Here is a 16,488-nt window from a genome sequence, read left to right on the forward strand (position 1 = left end):
AATCGAGTGGGCCCTGAGGAAGTAGGGTTTCCCTGCCACCTTTTACCACTGAAACATCACCAACAAGAAGAACCGCATCGATGATCAAGGTTCAGAGTGGAGCAGGCACATACCCTCCCCGGGGCCGACGACGGAGCATCCACTAAACAGGTGCGGGAGTTGTGGGCCACCTGCACCCCTTCCTTCTGAGACGTTTCTTACATTCGTCTCCTCGGTGTTTAATGTTATACATATGCTACAAGGCCTCGGCTGCAGAGATGTATGATCAACATTTCTCCCCGTGTGCAGCCTGCCTTTTGATGAGCTGGGGGTGGGGGTGGGGGAGAGATTAACTGGGAACCTGGGAACTTATACGCATAAATACACAGCCCAAGGGCACAGACAATAGTGCAGTGGAGGCTGGGAGGGGTGGTTGCGGGGGGGGGGGGGGGGTGACATCTGTAATATTTCCAACAATAAAGATACATTTAAAAAAGAGAAGCCTGAGCCGAGCCATTCCTTCTTGCCCAAGCCATCCTCCAATTCGGGGAAGACGAACAGTCTTTCCCACTAGCTAAACCTGTGCATGAGAAACTGTGAGCTCCCCTCAGAGAAGAACCCCTCTCGTACCGCTGCCCACGGCTGGTCTGAAGTGGACACATGGTCTGGCTTCCTTCCCCCTGAAGGAGGCCAGGCCTGGGAGGAGAGAAGCCGCTGGGCAGGGAGGGCTCCCGGGCAGAACAGCCTGATGCTCCAAGTGAGAGGCTGGGCAGCCTGGGCCACACACAAGTCTCCTGGGACGCAGAGTGACGTGAAGAGAAAGGCTGCCTCCTCCGGGCGCCCCAGTGCAGGTCGGAACCCAGGCCAGGCTCGGGGCAGTGAGCGGGCCGCATCTGCACAGCGCCGACCACACACACACACACACACACACACACACACACACACACACACGCATACGGCAGTGGCGATGTCAACATGACCGCTACTGCATGGGATGCATGCAGGGGACCCCCACGCACTCCCAACTGCCTGAGGCCCTGTCTGCTTCTTGGATGAGGCCCTGAGACCCAGGGCATCTCAGCAGCCTGGGGTGAGAGCCAGGCCTGAGGGGAGGGGGCAGGGTGACCGCCCAGGTGGAACTGCACACGTAGGGGCTCTGGAACAAAGGACATGCAGCAGACAGTTACCTGGTGGCCGGCAGAGTGCTGACTCGCGTGAAGAACACTGACGGCTCCACCTCCACGCGCAGCCCCAGGGACAGGTCCCTGTAGTAGCCTTCCACGTGGCCTGGGCCTCCGGAGTACTTGAAGTTCAGGATCGCTTCCAGGACCTGCAAACATGTAAAACATGGCGTCAGTCCTTGCGAAGTAGCTCGTTCCTGCAGGAGGCGGCTTCGCATGGGTGAGGCCGGGATGCGCGGGGTAAGGCCATCACTCCCACCGCGCGGCCCTGGGCGGCGTGTCTCCTGTGGTCACGCTTAGAACAAGGTGAATAAGGTGTGGTCCTTGGTCAGGAAACGCTGAGGGAATGAACGGGGGAGTAAATGAGCTGATAGACAAATGGAGCCAGCCCTCGCCCAGTGTGGACAGCGGCTTCCTCCCTGCAGGCACGCGGGCAAGAAAGCCAACAGATTCCCAGCGCTGGCCTTGCACAGCCCGACCTGGCGAGCAGCAGGCTGCCACATTAGCTCTGTTGGTTGGTTGCTTTTTTAGGGTAAAATTAAACGCCCCCGCCAGGGAGTGAGGTAGCAGACATCCCTGGGAGCTGGGAGACAGATACTGTCAAGTACCACAGAACAAAGAAGGAATCGTCTGTTTCTATTTTCTTGGAATTGGAGGTTTCTTTGCTCTGTCGAGAACCAGGAAAAGATGTAATTATAGAAAGATAACTGTCTAATTTGTGAAAATCAAGTACAGAAAAGGTCTGTGAAATCACCGAGTCTCGCTGTCTTTCTTCCTTGATTGAAGAGAAAGCCTCCTGGCTAAGACCACCGAGCGGGTTGGAAGGCAGGAGACCGGATGTTCAAGTGTCTCAGCGACAATGTCACGGAAGCAACGCGTCCTCTGCCAAGACACGGTCCCTCAGAGCATGGCGCGGTCCTGACTTTGAGAACAGACTGTCACAACCAGCAGTCATGGGCAAGGCACTAGAGGACAGTATTACTCATTTCTGGGCACTCAGTGATTGTGCGAACTAAAATGAGAGGCCTTTTCAGTAGCTACCTTCCACTGAGTGCCTACTACGTGCCAAATTCTCTGCCGAGTGACCTATGCACATGAACCCTACCGTTCTTAAATACGTTTGTATTGATTTTTAGAGAGAGCGGGAGGGAGAGGAAGAGAAACATCAATGAGAGAGAAACATCATCGATCAGCTGCCTCCTGCACGCCCCCTACAGGGGATCGAGTCTGCAACCCAGACATGTGCCAGGAATCGAACCGTGACCTCTTGGTTCATGGGTCGATGCTCCACCGCTGAGCCATGCTGGCCGGGCAACTCTAACTCCTTAAGAGCCCTGCAGGGAAGTCCTGTTTTCACAAACAAGGCTCAGAGTAGTCAGGTGACTGGCCCGGAAGCAGCACACCCAGGACATGAACACAGAGCCGTATGGCCATACAGCCTGCGCTCTTGCCATTTATGCAAATTACTCAGAATAGCATTCGTTCACCCATCCAATCATTCACTCACCAACCCTAGAGGGGTGTCTGCCCGTGATAGAGGATGGCAGAAGACTCGGTACCACCCCTGAGGGGCTGAGTCTACTCAAAGACACAGGCCCAGAGACAGCAAAGATAAATGGTGGTCGTGACAGGGAAGGGCAGGCTACACGAGGACAGAGAGCAGCCAGCATGGCGTGTGCCTGAGGGGCAGGGCCTGGGTAGGAAGGGACAGCACCTTTCAGGAAAGCAGGGTCAGGCTCTGATCAGATTGAAAATGGACACATAATGGAGAAACATCAGGTCACTGAAACCTCATTTTTTAAGACGTCAATGGAAGTGGCAATCCTCTGAGTTAGGCGAATCCAGGGGCACAGAACGAGACTGGTTACCAAGATCACGAATGAGGAAGAGAACCGCCTCGCGGGGCAGATGCCGCCCACGTCAGCAGAATGACAAAGGAATGACGCACACAATTCAGTGTCAATAGATTCACCTACTTAGATAAGTGGACGAGCTACCAAACGGGCCGCGAGGAGACAGACCCGGGGGAGTCTCCCGGCGACTGAACCGCAGATGCACCGCAGAACGGCCTCCTCAAAGCTCCGACGCCTCCAGCTGACTCCATCAACCCTTCCTGCTGACGACAGCACCAACTTCACGCCAACACCTTCAGAAATGGAGGGAGGGAGGGAGGGCAAGTCCGCATCTCTTTGATGAGGCCAGTGTGGCCCAAGTAGCCAGTCAGACGGAGAGTGTCCATGGGGAAACCACAGGCTAGTGTGCCTGGTGAATTTAGAGTAAAAACCCTAACAAAATACTACTGAGTCAGACACAGTGATGTAACGATGGGCAATACTGCAGGACAGGTAAGTCCCACCCCGCATCTCACCGCTAACCCTGGGGCCAGTGCTCACGGGAGCCCCACACACAGGTGTGGAGAGAAGAAAGCCCGAATCCAGTCGTAGAATCCAGTCGTAGAACCCGGGAGCGGTAAGGCCCTGTCCAACGTGAAGTCTGTGACAGTGGGTCTGCCTCTGGACAGCCCTGACCCCCGCCCTCCCACTGCTGCACCCTCATTCAGTCCCCCAGGCGTCCCGGCCACAGAGCTCGCAGTCTGATCACAGCCACTGGTACTGCTCGCCGCCCTGACAGGTGTGGGCCACATGGCCTGTTACTCGGGGCGGGAAACACGAAGTTTATTGCCTCAAAGGATTGAGATGTGATCACGGCTTTACTCGAGAGACATGAGAACCAGAAAGGCGGCCGTCCCATTGGAGACACGTTCGCCGCGCAACAGTGCACCCTCCACAAGGAAGACCTCATGGACGAGCTGAATTGGCATCCAAGAGCCAGGCTCTGGCCTCAAGTTCAAGGTGGCACCGCCTCCCCTCTGACACCAAAACAACAACTATATACAGAACCGCTGTCTCTGAGAACGCCCCAAGGACCAGCGGACTTCCTACAGCTACGGAATAAAGAAGCCACCGTGAGAAGAGCAGGAGGGACGCACCCCGCCCCGTCCCTGGGCTGTGACCCACAGTGGGACCCACAGTGGGAGGATCTCACAACCGCAGGGACGCCCCAAAGCGAGAGGGGTCTGAGCCCCAGCCTGGGGACCTGCACTGGGAAGAGGAGCCCCCATAACATTGGGCTTTGGAAGCAAGCGGGGCTCATGTCTGGGCGAGCCAAGGGCGGAGGGACCCCAGGCTGCACTCTTGCTGGGTCCCAGCACGGAGGCAGCAATTTGCAAAGCACCTGGGTCCCACGTGAAGGTGACGCACTGACTACTCTCAGGGTGTGCGCTGGAGGGACAGGGGTCTGTGGGACTTTCTCCTGAGTCAGGTGTTGGCGGGTGCCATGCCCCGTCTTGAACCTGGTTGGTCTGAGGCTGGCGGACGCCCCTGACACTCTCCACAACCTTGCTAACGCTGTTCACCCCACCCTGGCGTTTCCCCGAGGACCCGCTCAGGCTAGCACCCCCAAGAGGGGCTCCTGCCTGCCACACCCAGTGGGTGGCTTCAGCGTGGCTGGGCCTCGAAGTGAGCCACAGCGCAGGCCTGCCCGGCACACCAGTGAGCCCGCAGTGGCTGTGGCCAGGCCTCCAGCCAGCGGGCCAGGGGCAGCCTCACCACCAGTGTGTCCACAGAAGCCGTGGCCCTGCCACCGCAGGAGGCCACACAAATCCCCCAGGAACCCCTCTGAGCACAAGGACTAGGGCATGGCGTTCTGTGGAGGCACCAACTCCCAGGATGTCACCTTGGCCACTGGCTCAGTTGAGATTAAAAAACAAAAATACCCTGTGGCTTGGATTTGTAATTTGCCCAACTAATCCCAACGCCTGGCAGTGACAGATCCAATCCCACATCTGCCCAAGTCCGCAGTCCTGCTGATGGATGCCACGGCGCCCCGTAAAGCAGGCAGCGTGACCCGTGGGCGTGTCCGGCCCCCTCTGGCGGTCCCTCCAGGCATGGCGCGCCGGGCACTCGCTCACAGCCTGGCGCACTGCCCGGTGGAGGAGCCCAGCACACGCCTCCCGAATCGATGAACGAGAGGAAGAAACAGCTCCAGCGCGGGCAGGAGGCTCCTGAGGATGCGGCTTCCAGGCCTCCAGGAGAATAAATCTCCATCATAAACGGAACCTCCCGGCCCGGCAGATGCTGCTGATTTTATTCCACGTGCAGCTGTAACAGAACATTCCCTCTCGTGTGCTAAATATGCATTTCTAATTACGCTCACCTACAACGCATTCCCTCTGAAGACTGAGAACAGCTACACAATATAATTACAGAGAGCAGCACTCTATGGCAGAGGTAAGCTAGGGTTGGCGAGCAGACAATAAGTCATAGAGAGCAACCATCAGCATCGCAAACAAGAACACGCAGCACCAGGGCATAGAACTTCACCCATGTGGCACCAGGCCCTGACTCCTGGCCTCTGGTCACCAGCACAGGTGGGCAGGAAAGAAAGGAGGGGAGGAGTCCACCCCCTCCACCGCCCTCCCCCTCCACCGCCCTCCCCCCCCCATCAGACAGCAGCCCTGCCCCCAGCTCCGCTGGGAGCAGACAGGGAGGGTTACCTGCTGTAGGGCGGCCGTGAGCATGGAAGGAGGAGACGAGGGCCTGGGTTTAACCAGCATCAGTGCCCTGTGTCCATGTGGCAGCCTTGGCTTCCTAACAAAGATGGAGGCGGCGCTTGGCCAGGGGAAAGGAAGCAGCAGAGCCGGGGAGGAAGGCGGCCGCCCGGCTGAACCCCAGGTCGCCTGGGCCCCCACTCGCTCCATTCGCCAGGCATTTGCTCCGGGGCCAGGTTATTCTGTTTAACCAAGAAAAATGGAAAGCAGTGACCGCCAAGACTGCAACTGGAACTTGGTTCATATGCTAGTTGTGTCGACTTTCCACAGATGGGCTGTCCTCCTCGAAAGAATGACAGCATTTTAAAAGGAAGGAACAGAAATTGGGAGATTATTTTTAAATAAAACAAGGGGCTGGAGCTAGACCGGAGAACGGGGAGCGCCAGGCCCACCTCCCAGAGCGGCCATGGCCACGACGCCGTGGGTGGCACTCGTGTCAGCCTTTGCTTTTCTAAGCACATCACACACAGGAAGCTCGTGGCCAACGAGGCAGCACACAGGGCACGTCCGTCCCATCCCTGCCATGCTGCCCTCCTCGGTTTTAGAAGACTCCTGGGTCAGCCCTTAATGAGCTGAGATTGAAATCATCGGCGAGGAGGGAAAACTCATTTCCTCTCCCTGGTCACCTCTCAGAGTCTTTAATATCTAAGGTTCAGGGGTGGGGATGGCACTGGGCTCTCACTGGAGACGAGTTCCCACAGGCCCGCCCGCTAAACATTCATGGGCTCAGTGTCAGCTCGGTACCTGTGAGACTGCACACCCACGGACGAGCCTCCTTGAATCTCCTCCCTCTCTCCTCTTCCTGTGTCAGCTGCCTCCCCTCTGTAAGCCATTCCCAGACTCTCCATTCATTCATTCACTTGCTCACTCATTCACTCATTCATTCATTTGCTCACGTGTTCATTCATCCATTCACTCAATCATTCATTCAATCGCTCATTCATTCACTCACTCCACCTCTCAGGCTCACTAGACACCTCCAGCCCTAGGCCTGTCCTGAAGTTTTGCAAACATTTACCCTGGAGTTGCCTATTGTGCGTGCGCGCACGTGTGTGCGTGCGCGCACACATCTGCATATCACTGTGTACACAACACGTGCGCACACACGTGTGGGACCGTCAGCCTATCGGAGCTCCTGTGAACCAGGGTTGCAGCAGCTTTATCTCCACGTCCTCAGTCCGCGCTCGGCGCTCGGTGCTCGAGCAGCCGCCGGGGAAAGCAGGAAAGGCGCCCTGGAGAAATGATGGTGCACCTTTGAGAAAGAAACGGGCTTCACAGGGATGAGCGAGGAGGGGTGGCTTTGCAGGCAAGAGGAACAACATGTGTGAAGGCACGTACCCTGTGCCCCCTTTCTGCTGCTGGGGGCCCCTGACGTTACAGGTTCCACGGGGAGGGAACCACGCAAACCATGGTGGGCCTGTCAGACACTGCGATCACTGCACGTCCAGGCAGAGGCTCCTGAGCAAGTGCCCAAGGGATGGAAACTTATATTTGGAGGAGACGCTCACTATGAACTAAATTTTCACTGTCAAAGAATTGCCATCATTAACAGTCCTCACCCAAAAGAACAATCCTCCGAATGAAACGGGGCCGGCGGGTAACACAAGGAAGGGTGAGCACCCGTATCATGAAATTCTTCAAATAGGCCATTTGTATTTGCAGGCGGCAAGCGCGGCCTAATTCGCTTACCGCTAACAGCGCTGCTTCGGATACTTGTTCAGTCCTCACTGGTGACGACGCTTCGCTTGGCTCCGCATACAGCTCTGCCTAATAGATTAAGTCGGCGAGGACTAACCACCCGAATCCGCATGAGCCTTTCGGCGTCAATGTGAGTGTCACTATGTAATCGGTGTCGCTCCATTAACTAATGCACCTTGCCTCTCCCTCGCATCCACAATACACTGAGGGTAAAAAAAACATGAGGAGAACACAATTTAAAATAATGTTGAAAAAATGACTTTCTGAAAGGCACCACCGACTGGCCACATGGGGTCCAGGCCCAGTGCAAACAGAGCAGACCTTCCAGCCCCACTTGGGGCACAGCGCCACCTGCAAAGGAAGGGCACCTGCTGCTGCCCCCCCCCCGCCCCCTCCACCCCCAACGCCGCTGCCCACACACACACACACCCGAAGTCACGGCGTCGCGGAACTTCTAGAGAACGTCAGCATAAGAGCAATTTATCAAAATGTGAAGAGCAGAAGTCCACTGATTCTGCGGTTCTACCACCACCCAGGGCCGTGTAGGTGCAGAAAGCTCCGGAGCCAGGGTCAGGCCTTGGGGCCCAGGTTCAATGCCCACAGAACCAGCCCATTAACCACTTACAGCCTCAGGCAGTTCCTCTAAGAGGGAAAGGTAGTGCGACCCCAGATGGCAGGGGTGGGCAGGGTGGTGGGCCTGGGTGAGTGCCAGCCTCTGCAAAGGGCTCTGGAATGGCCACCGCGTTCCTCTGGGCCAGGCCCCCACGCACACTCACAAATGGATGCAGCCTCAGTGATCCCAAATAGCTTGCATGCACACACCTCCCAGCGACCGCAATGAGGCCAGGAAACAAAAAAAAACACTTATTAGCAAGAAAGAAAATTGTCTCCATTCACAGAGGACCCGAGCACCAAAAGCATGACATGTCAATACAAACCTAAAAACCTAAGAGCGAGGTATGTGCACTGAAAACTGCAAAGTCCTGAGGAGACAGATCACAGGCCTAAACAAACGGAAGGTGTGTTTCGTGTTTATGAAAAGATGTCAGTTTCCCCCAAATGTATGTGTAGCAAGTCCGGTCAGAATTCTCGCAGGATATCGGGGTTGATTCTGAAATTAACATGGACAGCAAAGGGACCAGAAGAGCAAAACACTTCTGAGAAGGGAGAAGTGGGAAGACTCACACCCTGACTCCCAGACTTACTCTAAGGCTGCTCCAAGGACGGGGGGTGCTGGTGAAAGAGACACAGGAATCAATACAACAGAACCAGACCCCACACATGGCCGGTTGCTTTCCAACAGAATTGCACATGCAATTCAATGGAGGAAGGAAAGTCTTTAGCAAATGTTTCTGGAACAACTGGAGACCTGAATACCAAAAATAAATAAATCCTCAACTCCTACCTTGTACCATCAGGAAAATAAAATCAAAATAAACCATGGTCCTGCCCAACTGGCGTGGCTCAGTGGTTGAGTGTTGACCTATGAACCAGGAGGTCATGGTTCGATTCCTGGTCAAGGGCACATGCCTGGGTTGCAGGCTCCATCCCCAGTGGGGGGGTGTGCAGGAGGCAGTCGATCAATGATTCTCTCTCATCTTTGATGTTTCTCTCTCTTCTTTCCTCTCTCAAATCAATAAAAACATTTTTTAAAGAAACAAGGCACTCGATGGCGGGCATTCGGTGGTGTCCAGCACAGGCCCTCAATCGCTTCCGGGTAACAGCGCCCACACTGCGGAGACCTAAACACATTCCTCCCCCTCCGACTCAGAGCTGCTAAGATTCACAGGCCCACAGAGCCGGGCAGGTGCCTCCAGCGCCGCAGCCGGAGCTCCACGCGCCACGTGCCGTGTGTATATTGACCCGAGCGCCCAACAGCATTTCCGTACAGCATGTAAGAGCTCAGGGTGCCTCACAACCTTTCTCCCCCGAGGTCCTCCCATCGGTGCCGTGGGAAAGGTGCTGGGACAGACCCATGCACCCACTGTCAGGAATCCTAGACTCTTCTTGGCCACTAGCAGGAAAGCCACCTCCTCCAGGAAGGCACCTGCTGGCTCGGCAGGCAGGACTGGCAGTTACTCAGAGAAGGCACTCCCTATCCCCTCGCCAGGTTACCATCAAGATGAACTGCCCCTGCCATCTGTTCCCAGTTGCCCCTGCGGCTGACAGATGTTGGCCTCCCCCACACAGGCCACCTGTCGCTGTTTCTACTGCCCCTCACCCTCACCACCCGCCTCTACATCTCTAGCTACTCACTTCCCCACCGCCAAGTCCCTGCGCCATTCTCAGTGTTCACTCCACCAGTCACGGTGGGGACAGGATCCAGGCGCTCAGCAGTGCCTCTGACCATCGCAGGGGCATCCCCCCACACCCGAAAGATGGCCACACAGGTGTTCAGGTCACTGCCCTATCGTAGTGAAAGCAGGTCTCTGTGTAAGTGTGAATGGCCCACTAAAAAACCTTAAACCGGGAGGGTAACACACCCGCGATGAGACTGGAGTAGAGGCTGCTCCTCCTCACCCGTCTGCACCTCCATCCTCAACACGGGACGCGCCCAGAGGAGGAAGGAGACGTGCATTCCACACCTGGCACCGGGGATTTAGCAAGTGTCCGGCGAGAACTCGGCCTCTCCCGGGGGCCACAGGCCCAGCCTTCTCTAGCCCAGCGGTGGCCTCAGAACAAGCTGGGCCAGGTGGGACGGGAGGGACTTGTGACAAGGGAGGGATGTTGTCAGCCAGGGCAAGGACGGGCTTTCACATTCCTGGCTCACTTCTTCCTTCCCTGAAATCTGAGTTGCTGTCCAGCCCACACAAAAGCCACAGGTCCCTGTGGTCAGCCCCACGGAAGCCACGCCTTCGTGACTGGGCCAGCGGCCGTCTCTCTAAGAATTTAAAGGGAGAAGCGTCTGAAGCAGGACGCTGGCAGCGGGGTCTCCAGGGCTGGCAGGTGTTCCGGGGAGCGCGGGTTCCTCCAGGCAGAGCGAGCCCCTGGCAGCCAGCTCCCCACGGAATGAGGCCCCGGAGGACAGGGCGGAGGAGCATTCTGACAGCAGACAGACACGGAGAGAGAGGAGAGAGAGGAAAGCGTCACCGCTTCGTATTCTAATGCATTTTAACAACCTAATTGACATTAAGATGGTGACAGAGACACAAGAAAGGGGGGAGGAGTTAAGGGTGACAAACTACTAAACTTGCAGATACTGTTTGACTCCCCAGCCTTTGACACTGTTATTGACTTCCAGTTTCTCCAGCCTGCCCCTCAAATTCATTTTTCTGCTAGAAATGAAGCTTCTGCAAAAGATTGAGGAATGCCCTCTTTTCTTCTTCGGTTAAATGAAAGGAGAAGCGGTCTGATTTGGTGGGAGAGCGTGTGCCTACATTACAGGGCACAGTCACACATGTTTCGGCGGAGTCCATGCTGGTTGGAGGAAACCACGATGGAAATGTCCGCTGCTGGAGGGTGCGGAGGGACAGATGCCCCCACACGGCCGGCGATGCAGGGCGGGCACAGCCTCTCTGGAACGCCATTTGACAGCTGGTCTAACAAGGGACTTAAAAAACGAAGCCATGCTACCTCTGGGACCCTGTGCTGAGAGTCTACCTGGAATCCAACCTGTGGAGAAGCTATTTCGAATGGTCTGGTGACATAGGACAGTGGAATGTCATTTAACCATTAAATTATGTTGACGCTAATGTGACCTGAAGTGGGAAGATGCCTCTGGACTAACGCTGAGTTAGGAGGCAGGGTGCAGGCACGTGGGGACTGGGAAATGGACTCACTCCGGACACGGGCTCGCGTCCCGCCTCCCACTGGCCAGCCGTGCGGCCTTGGCCAAGCCTGTCCAGCTGAGCCTCAGATCCCACGGGCGTACCCAGGGGAACCACCCTGAGAGATGTTCGAATCAATAGCCTAGGACAGTGATGGCGAACCTTTTGAGCTCGGCGTGTCAGCATTTTGAAAAACCCTAAATTAACTCTGGTGCCGTGTCACATATAGAAATTTTTTGATATTTGCAACCATAGTAAAACAAAGGCTTATATTTTTGATATTTATTTTATATATTTACATGCCATTTAACAAAGAAAAATCAACCCAAAAAATGAGTTCGCGTGTCACCTCTGACACGCGTGTCATAGGTTCGCCATCACTGGCCTAGGACAACATCTATCATGCCGGGCACTCCGTCATGGGGCTGCTCTAAAGCGTGCTTAGGAAAGAGAATAAATACGCTAATGAGTCTGGGCACGGAACACGGGGTTCTTTCTTCCCACATTTTTTTCATTTTCAACATTTTCTATAGTAAACATGTTACACTATTATAACGAAAGTAAATCTCTATAAATGTAAAATTGTCCACTCAAAATCCTAATGGATAAGGCAATAAAAATATTATTAGTATCGTTCCTTTCCATTCGTCACCCGTTTGGATGGGAACCCAGCAGTTTTTAATCCACCTAATGGCTACTCCGGGGGTGAGCGTGCTGGGCGAGTTTCTTTTCTGTTTAAGACCCTGCGGTGGGCCCATGGGACCGCGTCCAGCGCTGCATGATGCGCGGCCTACACACCTGGCCCCGCCTGCCATCCCGAAGGCCAGCGCAGAGCCAGAAAGTGAGGGCGCCCGCCTGCCATCCTGAAGGCCAGCGCAGAGCCGGGAAGTGTGGCCGATGGGCAGGCAGGGCTGGACAGTGGAGGGCGCAGTGGTGACCAGTATGCGGGAGCCGTGCCTGGTTCTGGACAAGATGACGGTCTCCCTGAGGGCCTGGTCTGGCTGACGCCTCAGAGCACAGAGACAGCCTGCCCTGCCCTGGCCTGCCGACCCCGAGGGATGAGGTGCCGGGCAGGTGCTGAGCTGTCACCATTCTTGTTGTACAGGCAGGAAACCAGCACCTGGAGAGGTTCAGCCTTGGCCGAGATGGCAGGGCTGGGGCCGGGCAGCTGGTCCCTGAAGGCTGTGCTCTCAGCCGCTCCACTGCACTAGCTGTGTGTGTGCCTGACCCACGGCCAGTCCCTATGACACAGAGACGCTGGGCCACACACACACACACACACACACACACACACACACACACACACAGGGCGAGCCGTGTTCCCTCCCAACACCTCTGCCAACCTCCTGGCCCAGGACTCCTAGAAGGCGCTCCCCCTCCCCCACCCAACTCCAATGCTTGCTGAGGCTGCCTCAGGGGTGCTGGGCCCACACGCCCGCCCCAAGTTGGGCCGCATCGGCTGTGACTTTCACACCTCAGGTTCTCTCCGCATGGCTTGGCAGAAAGGATGCCACTATATATATATATATATATATATATATATATATATATATATATATCCTTTTTTTTTTAAGACTTGAAACCCACTAGACTCTACTAAAAATCATAAATTTCAACTTTTTCTATCCTTACCATCCTGATCAAATCTCTTTAAATACAAACCCTGCCTTCTTCTCCATGCGGAAGGGAGGTCTGGTAAAATGAGGGTCACCGACAACCCCGGCCTGGCCACACCGGCTGCGCTGTGGCTCACACAGCCGAGCACCCGGGGCCCCATCTCCCGGCTCCCGGCGGGGAGCGTGCAGCTGCTGATGTCGTCAGCTGGCCACCTGCTGTCTCCCAGCAAACGCCCTGCTCTGCCGGCCACCTGGACAGGACGGGGGCCAGCTGCTGACGGGGGCGCCTGCCGAGGTCGCTGCCCCCACCTTGGAGAGTGGGTGCGGGCGACGGCGCTGGGTGATCACGGCGATAATGCGCGCCTTGCACTCTCCACGTGGGAGCCGCAGCCTCTCCATCAATGAACCGTGTTTCATCCTCTGACATGTTGTTAAAAATAAACACCCCTCCTTCCCAGCGCTGCCAGGCTGCCTCCCAGGCCGCTGCGTGGCGGGCACGACGGGCACCTGGCCTGGCTGCGGCTCGCAGAGGCTCGGCTGGGACACAAACTGAGGAAGGTGGTCAGGCTGACACCCAGGCCTAGCAGGCGGTCAGACCTCCCAAACTTCCTATGACTCAGGGAACAGCCACATGACAAGCATACACTTCCCCAAGCCCTGCCCTCCCAAAGCCCCCCCACCCCCCAGCCAGCAGCCAGTGGTCCTTCTAGAGCACAGCCAGGCCATACAATTCCCTGGCTCGCTTCTGGGACGTCCCACCACACCCCTGCCCCCCAACCCTCTGCCTGCAGACAAACGCTCAGGAGCGGACTCGGCTCCCAGTGTCCGTGCACTTGACCACACAGCTCCTCAAGGCCAGGCTCCGCCCACCCTGCACCGTCACTCTGGCATCCTTTCTGCTTGGAAAACTACCACTTACCCACGAGGTCTTTCCCGGGCTGCCTCGTTCCCATTACCCAGACCTCGGAATAAAGGCCACCCTCTGGGGAGTTGGTCCCCAGCCAGGCGTGGACACTCCTTCCTGGGACTGTCCCTCTCAGTACTGGCCTTCCTCAGGCGCTCACATCCATCCCGCACCTTCTGCACAGCAGGACACAGACACTCAGAAGACGGGCTCTGTTTGTGCCCCTCACAACTCCACCCCAAGTCCCTGCGAACCTGACACACCGCCAGCCGTGGGCTCCACCCCTTCCTTCTGCACCGACCTCTCCACACCAGGAGCTGAGAAACGCCGGCCCAGAGCCCTTGAGGCCAGATGTCTCCCAGAACCCAGCGTCTTCAGATCTCGGAAATGCGATGGGCCACGGGCCCCGGGCTAGCAGCCCCCGCAGCTGACGCTCAGGTCTGCAGTGACACGTACACACACTGAACACAGTGACGTGAGGACGTTTAGTGGCCTCTCACCTCCATCGTGGCGGGTTTCACCTCCAACCAGGCTGCACACTCCATAAAGAGAAAAGCCCTTCTCCCGCCAGTGGGGCTCAGCGATTGAGCATCGACCTAGGAACCAAGAGGTCACAGATACGATTCCCCACAAGCCTGGGTTGCAAGCTCAATCCCCAGCAGGGGGCGTGCAGGAGGCAGCTAATTGATGATGTTTCTCTCTCATCGATGTTCTCTCTCCCCTTTCCCTTCCTCTCTCTCTAAAAAAACAGTAAAAACATTTTTTTAAAGAGAGAGAAAGAGAAGTGCTTCTCTGGGGAGATGCTGGAATGGCAGGCAGGAAAGACAGTGGGTCTCAGGAGCTGCCTTCCCGCCTGTTGCTTCCTGAGGCCCTAGAGGCAGGGGTCCCGCCTCCTCCCCAGAGCTTAGCAGGTGGGCAGGCCCCGGTGGGCGAGTGGGCAGGTGCTCGATCCTGCCCATCCCAGCCTCGGCGGCTGCTCTGTCTGTGCAGCTGTGATAACACAAGCTGATTGGCGCTGCTGCCAGCACAGCTTCTGTCGAACGCAGGTGCCACCCTGGGTATGGGCAGTCACACCATGTGCACCTCTGTACACACAGTGTCACCTGCTCCAGGTACAGCCTCGTCCCCCAGGCCTGCTGGGTGCACTGCTTAGAACCAAGAGGCGGACCGGCAGCCAGTGTGCCCGGGTTAGAACCCGGGTCCGAGGGCAGCGTTTGCTCTTTCACTGACACTAACCAGCTGACACTTTAAAAAATATTCTCAGTGTCCTTATCTTCACCGGCCAGTACCAGGCACCAGGTGACTCGGTGGGCCTGGCACTGGAGCTAATCTGGGTGGTTTATGTTTGCTGGATGTTCAGCCAAGTTCTGCATTCGGCCCTCCAAACGGTGAGGCTCTGCCCAGAGATGCAGGTGACCTCACACATCACACACACAGGAGTCAGGCCGAGAAAGTCAAAACACCAGGGAAGGGATGGCCTCCTTCTTCGTGAAGACAGAGGCAGGCCCCCAACACACAGAGTCTGGAGCATGGCAGGCCCCCAACACACAGAGCCTGGGGCATGGCAGGTCCCTGACACACAGAGCCTGGAGCATGGCAGGCCCCCGACACACAGAGCCTGGGCCATGGCAGGCCCCCGACACACAGAGCCTGGGCCATGGCAGGCCCCCGACACACAGAGCCTGGGCCATGGCAGGCCCCCGACACACAGAGCCTGGGCCATGGCAGGCCCCCGACACACAGAGCCTGGGCCATGGCAGGCCCCCGACACACAGAGCCTAGGGCATGGCAGGCCCCCGACACAGAGCCTGGGGCATGGCAGGCCCCCAGGAGCAGCTGGTCTGACACACGTCAGGACGAAACAGCACCATCAGCCCTGAGATGCAGAGCAGATGCACGCGTCCACACCTGCCAGGGAGACAGCAATCCCAGAGTCCCCAGCGCGTGGAGGACAGCGTGCACCCCTCAGAACTGAGCGGAACAGGGAGAACGGAGGAAAGGGACAGAGCAAGTCAGCCTGGAGCAAGGAACAAAGGCAGCCTGGGGCCTGAGAGCCACGGTGTCGGGCAGATTAACACAGATGCAGCAGCAGATAAAACTCCTTAAAATATTTAGCACCTTAAAGTGGTTTTGAAAGGAAGCGAGCTCCCTGCGCCCGCCAGCTCACTCCATCAGCGGGACACTTTAATAAGGTGACTCCAGCAGGAGGCCGAGGCGCGTGGCCGACGGGCTGTTCCATCCAATGGCCGCAGCTTCCTCTAGAAGAGAACACTGGGCAGCCCTTCTCCCTCATCAGTGTGACCACTTCCACAGACAGAAACAGTCAGGAATGGCCGTCCCGGTGGCCAGGGCGGGGTTTGCTGGAGCCTGAGGTCTTCCCAACCAGCTTGCAGTCACCTCCCCCTGCTAAGACTTGCCCGGCGCCTGGAGGGCGGCGTGGACCACGTGTGGGTTGTAGGTTGGATAAGGAGACAGAGGAGGTGGTGACCAGAGGGCGAGTGCGCGGCACGCGGCAGGCAGGTGACGGCAGCTTTCATTCAGCGCAGTGCGTGCGGTGGAAAATGTTATCTACGGGAAGTGAGGCTGCTTAACGGAGCGAGGTGAGCAACAGTAAGGGGTACGTCTCCTCCTCAAAGGAGTTTGGAAATCAGACTCTGACTCAGCGCAACGCTCATGGCAAGAGATGCAGCATCAAACGCACGTTGTCTGGGAGGAAAAAATTGATTCCTCCAGA

At 56.7% G+C, this 16,488-nt stretch overlaps 1 protein-coding gene across 3 annotated transcripts in view; it reads right to left on the bottom strand.

The window, feature by feature from the left end:
* The window catches only part of TRAPPC9 (trafficking protein particle complex 9), a 154,148-nt gene that overhangs the window by 56,456 nt on the left and 81,204 nt on the right, over positions 1–16,488 (bottom strand). For all 3 annotated transcript variants that reach the window (XM_023747158.1, XM_023747159.1, XM_023747160.1), the window contains one exon: positions 1,167–1,309. In XM_023747158.1, the coding sequence (XP_023602926.1) occupies positions 1,167–1,309 (143 nt within the window). The remainder of the gene's footprint in view (positions 1–1,166; positions 1,310–16,488) is intronic.

The sequence above is a fragment of the Myotis lucifugus genome, unplaced genomic scaffold (genome assembly GCF_000147115.1).
Source record: "Myotis lucifugus unplaced genomic scaffold, Myoluc2.0 scaffold_802, whole genome shotgun sequence".
Classification (NCBI taxonomy): Eukaryota; Metazoa; Chordata; class Mammalia; order Chiroptera; family Vespertilionidae; genus Myotis; species Myotis lucifugus.